The following is a 12,307-nucleotide window of genomic DNA, read 5'->3' as shown; positions in this document are numbered from 1 at the left end:
TTATCAAAAGGTGTTTGGGCAATTGCCCATTTTGTAGATGAGGAAGGACATGTTCTAGGACATCAAGATTTTTGCCAAAAGTTTAATATCCAATGTTCTAAGAGTAAATTTCATCGGGTTATAAAATCCATTCCATTGTCACTTAAAAACATAGTTGTAAATGATATAATATATTCTGACATCTCCCCCAAGTTAAGGCAATTATATATAGATGGTATTCGATTTTGTGATGTTAAATGCAACAATAAGTTTCTTAGATCTTCATTAAGGAGTCTTTATTCTCCAAATTTACTTAGACGTAATTACATATTAAAAGATTTCCAAAGGGAAGAAATTGAAAAAATAAGAACTGATTATATCACCTTCCCTATCCCTCCTAAAGGGAAAGAAGTCCAATTTAAAATCTTGAATAAAATTTACCCGACAAATAGACTCCTTAGTGATAGATTCAAAATAGAAACGGGTAATTGTGTATTTTGTGAAACAGAAGAGGAGGATTTGGACCATCTATTCTTTTTGTGCAATTTTATACAAATATTTTGGTTGGATTTTCATACCTGGCTTTATTCCAGTGGGATTCAAATTACCCCATTTACCTTAAATATGATAATGTTTGGAGTGTTTTTGAAAGAAAAGAAAGCTAATTATGGTGTTAATGTGTTATTAATCTTGTGTAAGTATTTTATACATAAATGTCGCTTTTTAAAGATTAAACCAACACTGGCTCACTGGAAAAACGACCTAAACCTGTTGGTTAAATCTTTGACTTTAGTTAAAAAGAAAAAGGCTGCTTTTTTTGTTTCCTTTGTAGAAGATTTTGATTTAGTAAGTTAATAATCTGTTAATTTATGTGACCCCATCTTTATATTTTATTTTCACTATATATGAAAGTTGCTAATATGTCAGAAATGTTTATTCTCTGAATCTGTAATATATGGTGCATTTTGTTTGTATGTTTATATTACTAATAAAAGAAAAAAAAAAAAAAAAAAAAAACTAGCAAAGGGCTTTTTTAGTGAGACGGGTGCTGTAAATGTCCTGGAGGGAGGGGAGAGAGACACCAACTCAACCCTGAGTATCGTTTTTCACTCTGAGTTTTCTAAACCGGCTTCCTGAAATAGGGCCCTGTTCTTTTGTATACTTCATCTGTTCGTATGTTGTATACTCATTGTTTATTAAGTTCTTTAAAAAACACAACAAAAAACCCGTATCAATGTCGCAATGTTGGCAAAGAGAGGAAGTGACGTAATATTTGCGCATGCGTGGTAGCAATCGGATTTCCGGTACGGATCGGGTAGCAACACAGACGTTCAAAGCTACTCGCTGGCGTAAAATACGGGATCCTGACTTATTAAACGGCGATTTTTACGTCATTTCTTCACCAGAAGGGAAGTGTGAGGGGCTAATCGTTCCGATATTGGTTTCCATATCCTGGATCTCTCTAAAAATGATCCGAAGCCTCAGCCCATCCCATCATCTAAAGGTAAGCACCGAGCTAACTTTACTGTGAGTTCAGTTCATGTTGAGTTTAGCTCCTGAATGAGGTCTTCTGCTGCTCTCCTCGGTGTCTGTTCACAGTTTATTGTGAACACGTTGAGAGAAGAGTGAGAGAGTGTTTGGAGAAAAACACCAACTAACCATTAGCTCAGCATGCTGGGAGAAGTTGAGCGTTTTGTGGGAAATGAAGGCCTCACTCGTGATTGTAGCAGGAAGTAAGCTATGAAAGAAGAGAAAGAAGGAAACTGCCGTGAGGGGGTGCCAAGAATAGATTTGAAAAAAGAAGTTCGTTACTCTCCCCCCACCCACCCATCGCCCCGCGGTACAGAGTACTGGAGACACTCACGCATTCTGCCTGAGTTGCCCGAGCACTATGGGCTCAAAATGTAGTCATAAATATTTTGTACTTGTAAAAAAGATTTGGATGTGTAAAAAAGATTTGTGTGTGCGTAAAAAAGATTTGTATGTGGACTTAGAAAAAACCCCCTGCAAGTTACAAGTACGGATTTTGACCCTATTTTTCTTCCTTTCATCTGATTGGTCAATGTCATGTCAATCACAAATGTAACAATCCAATCAGAGAACAGATGGGTTTGGCTGTCGAGGGGCGCTTTTTTTGAACTGCAGGGCCCTATTTCAGGAAGCCGGTTTAGTGCAAACTCTGAGTAAGTATACCCTGAGATAACGAAAACTCTGGGTTTTCAGTTTCACAAAGCGAGTTTAGATTAATTCTGAGTGAGTTACTATGACGACACTCCGTGAAGCTAACCTGCCCCCTAGCAGGTTTACTTCAACTAACCCTGACGTTCTCCGCCTCTTTGTCAGAAACCTGACTGTAGGAAGTGTCAGACATGGCGTGCCCCGTCCTTGAAGAGCCAGTAGATGTTGAAGCCCAAATTCTCCGCAGAGCTCTCCGCCGGGAGAGAGTGATTAGAGCGTGTTTGGACATTTTATCATTTCCTGATGATTTCCTGTGCGAACGTTACCGTTTTTCAGCACAATCTATAATTCATTTGAATAACATCCTCAGGCCTAATATTGCTCATGTGACACATCGCGGACATTCTCTCAGTTCTGTACATATTATTTGTATTGCACTTCGGTTTTTTGCAAACGGGAGCTTTCTGTATAATATTGGTGACGCTGAGCACGTTTCCAAGGCTACCGTCTGTCGGGCAGTCAGGAATGTTACAGTTGCACTGAAACGTCTCCTGTACGCGTTTGTGGTGTTCCCCGGTCATAGACCCACAAGATTTATCAAAGAGGGATGCCACAAAATTGCAGGTAGCAGGATGAACAAAACTTAATGTATGATGTGGTGATACTTGAACTACTACTTAAATTTTACATTTATTCTCACGGTTCCCAGGCGTGATTGGCTGTATAGATGGCACTCACATTCCAATCATTGCTCCTTCAGTAAATGAAGGAGACTATGTGAACAGGAAGTCTTTCCACAGCATTAATGTACAGGTACATAGTTCCCTGTAGCATTTCAAACTAACAAATTATTTCATTATAGTAATGGATGCTAATTGTGTTCTCTGCACTGTGAAGATCATGATGCTGCCAACATTATCACAAATGTGGAAGCCAACTGCTCAGCCTCTGTGAGTGGTGGTGGTGGAGGACCCCCACCTGTTTTTCGGGCCTCCACTTTTTTTCTGTTGGCTATAACGGGTCACGTTTGAGCATACAGAGTAAGCAAATATCTGAGCACATTACAAGTACATAATTTCAATAAGTGCTTACAGAGGGGAAATTAATGTAGCCTCTAACTGCAATTGATTTACATGGGACAAACAGACCAAGCACTATGGCTCATAATACAATTACACCTTACCTGTTTGGACTATATTTTTATATTTCATCTTTACTTGCTGCCAGGAACGTTTGGGGCCTGTTGGGTTGCACCTGCGCTTACATTACATCACAAAATAAAATGTATGAAATACAAAATAAAATAAAATAAAATAACGTGTTAAATGGGTGGAAATCCCTAGATCAGTGTTTAAATTAACACTCACGCATTGACTCTGTCGGCTATGTTTTGCCATGCATGCTCTCTTTCTTTTGCAGCTGAGGCTGTGTTACTTTTTTTCTGCGGAATTTGCATGTTATCGGCATATGCTGCCATCAGAATTTCGGCCTCAAGCGCTGTAAAATACATTGACCGCGCCTTCTTTCCCTCCGTCTCCATGGTGACTCGCTTAATCTGTGCTCCACTAATCAGGGCTTTATGTATCCTCGTGCGCGCGCTTCACTTGGGATTAAAGCAACTCCGCGTTGATTGAACTAATTGTTATCAGCCTTTCTGAAACCGAATATTCCGAGTTGGACAGTTCGGGGTTACTCAACCCTGAGTATCGTTTTTCACTCTGAGTATAAATGCCCACCCAGCGTTTTCCTTCATCACCACGAAGGAAAACAGTCTGTGGTCGTCCGAGTTTGGTGATTTTTTTGTGTCACAGGTCTATGTGTTTAATACAGGGACTTCCACAGCCTTTTCAACAGCGCTGCGGACCGCGGGACGGGCAGTGTTTTGGAAATGACAGTCTTCATTACAAAGCTTTCTTCGTTATGAATTAGCATACATGTTTTTATTGAACATTTGAAGAACCAGCAAAAAAAACAAACTCTTGTAGAGGACATAAAGTCAGAGATAGAAAAGACAAGGAGCAGGTGCATCTAGTACAGGTAGAGCTGCTGCAAAAACCCACAGAGCCCAGCAGCCAGCGTAACAAATTCTGGATCCTTTGCTTTTAGTTAGCAGTTAGCATTAGCAGCACATCCTGCGTCCGATGTGAAAGGACTTTTATGCTGCGCACTGTGACTCCCTGGGTCAGCCCTGACTTTGTGTTAAACTAATCCTAAAGTAATAATGGTATTTCTAACCACTGATATACCACAACTTTTTCCTTTCAACAGCTGCTGAAAGTTAGGGGACCTAGCTGCTATCGGATATTTATATAGCGATCCTCCAGCTTCAAACTGTATCACCCTTCAAGGACCTGCAGTTCAAAAAAGCGCCCCTCCGACAGCCAAACCCATCTGTTCTCTGATTGGATTGTTACATTTGTGATTGACATGACATTGACCAATCAGATGACGGGAAGAAAAATAGGGTCAAAATCCGTACTTGTAACTTGCAGGGTTTTTTGGCAAAGTCCACACACAAATCTTTTTTACGCACACACAAATCTTTTTTACAAGTACAAAATATTTATGACCACATTTTGAGCCCATAGATCTGCTGCAGTATCAGGGTCACAATAGACTGCCCTGCTGCTGTGGATGAACACATGAGAGGAAATGAACTACAAAGTCTCATTTCAATGAGTGTGGCTGCTGTAAAGTGATGCACAGGAAGATGTTAACAAAAACGAATGAAACAGATGAAAGTAAACAGTGTTCATATTTGAAAGCACAGAGAATAAAAATATATTGTGGTGGTTAATGTGCAGCTCTTGGTGATTTGGGAGAAGAATAATGTTTTTAATCATGTTGTGGATTGAATGTTGGATTTTATTTAGTTTTGTGTACAGAAGACAGAAGTTTTTTCTACTTTTCATTGATCAGATTGATTTCTTTTGCTCACGTGAATATTTGAAGTTTAATGCTCATTTTCACAGGTAGACCTGACTATAAGTGTTCATTCTATGAAATGTTGATCATGGAGTGAACTCGGGTGTTTTGTTCAGTTTTATTTCTGTAGTTGAAGTTCTACAGAAGGTCCAGGCCCATGTTTTATAATGATGGGGGGTGCTAAGGTGTTGAAAGTCTTGGGTGGGGGAGTAACAGGTCATTGTTGGTAGAATCCGCAGCAGGAGCTGTTCAGGGCTGTTTGCTAGCTGTGAATTATTGGTGCAGTGGGGTCTTTAGGTCTGTGGTTGGTTCACCGTCTGATTGTTTTCCAGACAGAAGCAGAGTCATTAGCTGAAAACAGGTTTTGGAGTTTAGACTGTGATGCTGTGCAGCTGTCGTCACAGAAGCTGATGTTACAGGACGTCACAGCATCTCTATAATAATCCAAACTGTTGGTAACAATCCTGAAAACCTGCCAGTCGGTGCAGTCCAGACACACCTGCAGATTCTCCACAGCCTCATCAGTCCACTGCTTCAGTGTCTTTACAAAAGCTTTAGACAGTTTTTGTTTGTGCCTGTTTGCAGGGATCAAGTGAACCATGACATGGGGTCCGTTCTTCGTACCTGGCTAAGTAAGTTAGCTGGATTTGATTGTTGACGATTTCGCGTGATCCTGGATCGTTCGGTTCTCCGAAGCTCATCCGGGACTTGCTGTCATAGTAACAGAGCCGTAAGCGTAAACCTGCTCGGGAGCAGGCTTACTTTATGTAAACAGGATTAGATCGTGGCCACTCAGGTATGTCCGCTTCATTTATACGAAAGCAACAGCGATATTTTACCACTGTTTTTCCATAAATAAATAACATCAATGTAACTAAAGATAATGCAGTATTTGATTCTTTCATTGATTTCACACAGATACATACAGGTCATTTCGTAAAAAAAGGGAAATGTACTATTAATCATTCTATTACATGTATGTGATTATTTCAGATGTAATTCTTATTTTAGAGTAGTAATAGTAAATTACTTCGTGTAATCAAGATGAGAGACCACGGCTATAAAAGCGAAGGTGGATTTGGGAAGCCTGTCGCAGCCATATCCTGTCCGTTTACGCGAGCCACCCATTGTGGAAGGTGCAAGATTGATAAGGAGAGTCCTCAGAATTCAGCGTATATTGCGGGATAGACAGGATCCTTTAGCTCAGCGCGACAGTGTGCTCATAGAGAGATATCGATTTTCCCGTGAGGGTATTATTTACTTAACCAACTTGTTGACGAGGGGGTGCAGGACCACCACCTGTCTTTTTTTGCTCTGCCCCTTTTCTTGGTTGCTGTTATAAACAAACAAACAGATTATTTCAGGGTCTCTTTCCAAGAGACGAAAAGCAATATAAGTGATAAATATTACCATTCTGTAGAATATTCTTATATTTCACTTTTACTTGTTCCCATGTTCTAGTGGGTCCTGTTGTGGCTCTAATGTGAAAGAGGATATAATGTAATATAATATAATAAATTTACCCTACCACCTACTGGTGTTGGCCAGAGGGGCCGATGGCGCGATATGGCAGCCTGGCTTCTGTCAGTCTGCCCCAGGGCAGCTGTGGCTACAACTGTAGCTGCCTCCACCAGTGTGTGAATGTGAGAGTGAATGAATAGTGGCATTGTAAAGCGCTTTGGGTGCCTTGAAAAGCGCTATATAAATCCAATCCATTATTATTAATATTATTAAATTACTTATGAGTTTGATTTGTCAGCAACTTTCTGCCAGCCCTCTCTCCTTGCTTTTGCAGCCTTTGCAGTGTTCCCTTGCGTTTTAATTAAACTCTGAAACTCCTGAAATCCCTCAATCAAGAGTTCTTGCTCTGCTGCCGAAAAATACCGAGCGCTCTCCTTCGACATTTTCGCCGACCAATCAAAGGGTTGCCGATCAATGTTTCTACTATCGATGCGTAGCCCCTGTTAAGCCACCCAGTGATCTCACATTACTTCATCCAGCTGTACTAATCGTCAACAACAGGTGTGTTCGGAGAACCGGGACAGCGAGCTCAAAGTTAGCGCGATGATTTGATCTTGGATGTGTCATTTGATCTTGGATGTAGTAAGCGAGGTACGAAGAACGGACCCATGGTCTGAGAATCCTGGTGCAGTGTGAGATGATGATCCTCTTACTATCAGCTCACCTTCAGTTTCTTAGATGTTTTCTCCAGTTTGTGTACAAACTGCCATGAAGTTCTGATGAAGCACCAAACTACAGTTACTCAGTCAGTGGAGGTTCAGTAGTGCAGTTTCTCACCACTGTTGTTAACTGGAGGCTGACACACTGACTGAAGACATTTAGTCTGAGTAGATTTGAACTTTCCTTCTTCATTGTTTCCATCTTGCTTTGACTGCAGCTGTAACAACACTGATTCCAGCAGGGTTTGTAAAAAGCATTTTGACAGACACACAAAGCTGGACAGCTTTTGTTCTGAGGGTTTGGAGAGAGCCTGTCTGTGTGTCTGCATTCACTTTGTTCCTCTAACAGAAAATCAATGTGCAGATGTTGATTCCTGCAGTGACTGTTGTTCCTCAGCCTGTAGAAACCATCCTGCAGCTGCTGGAACAAATGAATCTTCTAAATGTTGCTTTCTCTGGTTTGTGTTTGCTCTGCTTCTTTTTGTCAGAGATCAAATACATAAAAATATTCTTTTGTGTCCCAGCAGCTGATCAGCAGGAGGAGAATCTGACGGAGGAACATTTTCAGCCATTTGGACTCAGCTCAGCCACTACAGAGGAAACAATGAGCTCAACACAGATGGTGAGGAAGAAATGTTGAACCTGTGGTCAAGTTACAAGAAAATACAAAGATAACATTTTATAAGGATACTGAAGTAAAATAAAGTAATTTTTCATACAATATATTTTTTTTCCAATGAGCAAAATATTTTCTTTATTGTCATTTTCATTACAGAGGGAGTTTCAATTCAATTCAATTTTATTTATATAGCGCCAAATCACAACAGCAGTCGCCTCAAGGTGCTTTATATTCTACAGTAGATCGTGCATTAGTAAAAAAGTTTGTTCCGTGACTGCGTTTCACTCACTGCCTCTGTATCTCTGTCACTGCAGGACCGACATGAAGCGAGACGTCAGCGCTCTCAGGAGGCCGACAAACCTCACAGAAGAAAGAGAGAGAAAAAATACAGCTGTGACGAGTGTGGGAAGGAGTTTACTCAGAACTCCAGCTTGAAATGTCATCGGCTCATCCACACTGGGGAGAGACCATTCACCTGTGACTTGTGTGGAAAGTCTTTTACCGACGCCGGAAGCTTGAAAACACACCAACTCATCCACAGTGGACTTAAACCATACAGCTGTGATCAGTGTGGCAAAGCTTTTGCTCGCAGTAGCTACTTAAAGAGTCATCAAGTTACCCACTCTGGAATTAAGGCGTACAGCTGCGACATTTGTGGAAAAACTTTCAGACATCAAGGGTATCGAAATATTCACCTACGCATCCACACCAGACATGAAGTTTACTGCTGTGATCAGTGTGGGAAACTATTTGTAACAGACACACAGTTACAACATCACATGTTTACTCACAATGAGGAGAGACCTTATAAATGTGACAAGTGTGAGAAGACGTTTAAAGCTCCACATTACCTGAGAGTCCACCAACAGATCCACACCAATAAGAAACTGTACAAGTGCAGTTACTGTGAGGTATGTATTTATATTTTTATCTTGTTATTTTAGCCTGGCTGTTTGGAACAACTCTGCTTATTCAGTTGTGTTAGCATGTTAGCAATTAGCTGGTTTCATTGCTCAGCTTAGCTCTCCACACTCTGGACTCTCTGCTCAGTTCAGTTGGTTCTCCCATTGCGCTGCACAGTCAGCAACTCGCCCAGTTCTCCATGTGTCTGTGATGTTTTGTCAACCTCGACTAGGGCTGGGCCATATCATACCGTTCACGGTAATACCGGTGTAATTTTGGGCAACGATAGGAAAATGACATATCGCGATAGAATATGGGTAAAGCGCACATGCGCAGTGCCTTTGTTTACATACGCACATGGCGGCGATGCAGAATGAGAAGAGTGAAAGTGGATCGTTAAGTGAAACGGATGAACCAGAACTGGTTTGTCAAAATGCTGCAACTTCAGTGGTGTGGAACTGGTTTAGCTTTCGTCTGTCAGATACATAAAAAGAAATATTTTTGGTAGAGCATGTTAGTGGGCCGTTGTTATTACCGTGTTGTTTGGAAAATACGGCACACTTAAAATCATCCTTTGATTTTTCTGAAAGTCGACAGAGCCCCTTATAACCCCGTGTGCCTTATGTATGAACTCTGGTTGTGTTTACTGACCTCGAAACGATTTTATGTGCACGGCGCTCGAAAATCTGTCAGATGTTTCAGTACGACTTTGCTAAGCTACAAAGCCGCACCGCTTGATGGATTATCGGAGCATTACGGCTATCGTAGGCGGAGCGATACGTACTGTGCTTCAACATAATGTTACCGTATTGTGTGTATGACCTCGTTTTAAGTTTTGTGGATATTATACATGGTTATGCTGAGGATATGTCGGCCAGGTTCCACTGGAAACGCCTTTTGGTTAAACTGTCAGCAAAGAATTTGCACTGTTACATTTTTATATAACTTTAATGCACATAAAAAACAGCTGCTTGTTTAAGTGAAAATATATTAGTATAGTGTCAATTATATCGTCAGTTATATCGTTCTCGCAAATTTTTAAATGTATATCGTGATAAATATTTTTGGTCATATCGCCCTGCTCTAACCTCAATGTTCTATCCATGACCCGTTCAACCTGCAGTGATTACTCTTTGCAATCTAACTACAGTCCACTAACTGCTATGCTAAAGAAAACAGATGGTGGAGGCTGCCCGTATACACTCCACACTATTCCTGCCCACCTTTAAGGTGCAGGAAGCTGCTAGAGTAATCTCCTGAACAATAGTTATCACCACTCAGCCAACATTGCCACATGGAGGTATAGAAAGAGAAGAATTCAAAAGCAGAAGCAATTTTTTCCCCACAAAGTCTCAAGTTTTCAAACTGTTGCAACATCTCCTTTACATCTGTATGTATACAGTGGAGATGCTCTGTATCTCACTATACAACTGTGTAGTGACAATAAAGGCATTCTATTCTATTCTATGTATGTCTCTGAGCTTCTGTACTTGTATATCATTAAAATGGTGATTAAAAACGGGATAAAAATGTTGAAGCAATTCCCTGACTTACACTGTCTTTGTGTCTTTGTTTAGAAGCAGAGCGACACAGATGGATCCAGTTCTCAACCCTGTCGTCACTGTGGTGGTGGGAAAGAGTTTCGCTGTGACCTTTGTGAAAAAACTTTCAGTAATCAAAAGAGTCTAACGCTACATCAACGCAGACACACTGGAGACAAAATGAGCTACTGCAAAGAATGTGGGAAAGGCTTCCCCATACCAAGTAAATTAAAAGAACATGAACTCTGTCACAGTGGGGTTAAAAAGCATGTCTGTGACCAGTGTGAGTCATCCTTCACCATTGCACGTGATCTTAAAATACATAAACGAGTCCACACAGGAGAGAAACCATACAAGTGCAGACACTGTGACAAAAGCTTCTCACGGTCAGGTCATCGTAATATTCATGAAAATACACACATTGAAGGGAACTTCAGCTGTGACCAGTGTGACAAAAGCTTCAAGAATCTCAGTTCATACTCCGAACACAAACGATCCCACGCTGTAAATAAACTGTTTCACTGTTACCAATGTGCAAAAACATTCACTTCATTATCTGCTCTGTGCAAACATCAGCGTGATCATGCAGGACAGTGATCACTGGATCAAAAGTATTTGGCCTTTTCTCCAAGCAGCCTGAATAAATCACTTTAATGTTTTTTTTTTCTCCCTCTCAAACTCATCTTACATCACAGCCACTGTGATCTTTAGTGGACCGGTTCAGTGAAACTCCCCTTTCTGTCAGTGTAAAGAAATTACATATTTAACTGCTTTTATACACAACAAATGGGGGGAAAACTGTCAGCATGATTGTTTGGACTTAAATTGTGAGAAATAAATGTAAAATTGCAGAAAAGTGTTGACTGTACAGTTTTTGTTTTTAAGGAACAAGTGTCTATAGTTGAAAGTGAAAATAAACTTTTCTGTCCTTTAATTGTTTATTGCTTAATTATTGTTTTAAAGATTCTTGTTTTATTTACCCTTTGTCTCACTCTCCCTCACATGACCAGATTTACCTTGTTTCTTCTTTTGCTTTCTCGCTCCTGATTGGCCCTTAATTGCACTCACCTGGCTGTATCCCAATTCAGGGTCTGCAGCCTTAAAGTACGCAGCCTTAACGGTCCACACGGGCCGCGTACTCAAAGACCGCTACGGCCGGAAGTGCGAGGTGTTACGGCTGGTGCATTAACTTAGTGCTTAGGCACCCTTAGGCTGAAGCGGAAGGGGTGAGCCACCTTTTCTTTGGAACAGTTTTCTCCTATTTTCCGGGTTAGGGAGCGAGGGTTAGTATTGTCATTTGTTTGTTCTGTTTCTTTCTTAGGGTTTAGTTAGTTTTCTGGTGGGACTTAGTAGGTTTTGTTTATTATTTTGGCCTGGGTTCACCCTGGAGCTGTGCTTCATTACCTTCAATAAAATCACCTTTTTTTTTTACTCACAACTGGTTTTGGATGTTTGGCTTGGGAACCAGGGCGGGGATTTGTCTCTCTCTCCTCCAACCTTATGTGCGTCTCTACACGCCTAGACTAGGGGCGTAACATGAGGCTTGTGAAATGGGACGGTCTAGCCTCTGTTGCACTGCCCAGGTTGCCTAGCAACCATGATACTAACAGCTGGAAATGTTTCATACAGCTTTGTTTGACAGAAATGAAGGAGAAAATCTTTTATTTGTTTATTTGTTTCTACATGAGCTTTGATTTGATAAATATCTGAGGCTGAGACCACAGGACTGTAAAACATGATTGTTGGGCTTCATTTCTGTACTGAACAGTCATTTAAGATCAGCTAGTAAATAACAATTAGCTCATGTTGTTCATGAGACTAAAGTCATCTTACTTTGGTAATGTAAATATAATATGGCCAATATTAAGGTTGTTATTTCAATCATTATTAGTTATTACAGCAGTGAACATGAACTCTGTTTCAAATACTGAGCTTCATTAAAGATTCAAGCTGCACTTATTTATATTTCCCGTCACCTTAAA

General features: G+C 40.6%; 1 protein-coding gene across 1 annotated transcript in view; it reads left to right on the top strand.

The window, feature by feature from the left end:
* Positions 1-11,107, top strand: part of LOC146626002 (uncharacterized) — a 104,950-nt gene extending 93,843 nt beyond the window's left edge. Inside the window, exons 4-5 of the mRNA XM_085363114.1 lie at positions 8,196-8,792; positions 10,362-11,107. Of these exons, the coding sequence (XP_085219240.1) occupies positions 8,196-8,792; positions 10,362-10,922 (1,158 nt within the window). The 3' untranslated portion in view covers positions 10,923-11,107. The remainder of the gene's footprint in view (positions 1-8,195; positions 8,793-10,361) is intronic.
* Positions 11,108-12,307: the final 1,200 nt, after the last annotated feature.

Source organism: Diplotaxodon limnothrissa, linkage group LG9, assembly GCF_057381915.1.
Source record: "Diplotaxodon limnothrissa isolate DT_005_m linkage group LG9, D_limnothrissa_male_GT1.1, whole genome shotgun sequence".
Taxonomy (NCBI): domain Eukaryota; kingdom Metazoa; phylum Chordata; class Actinopteri; order Cichliformes; family Cichlidae; genus Diplotaxodon; species Diplotaxodon limnothrissa.
This window is presented reverse-complemented; position numbering and strand designations above follow the sequence as displayed.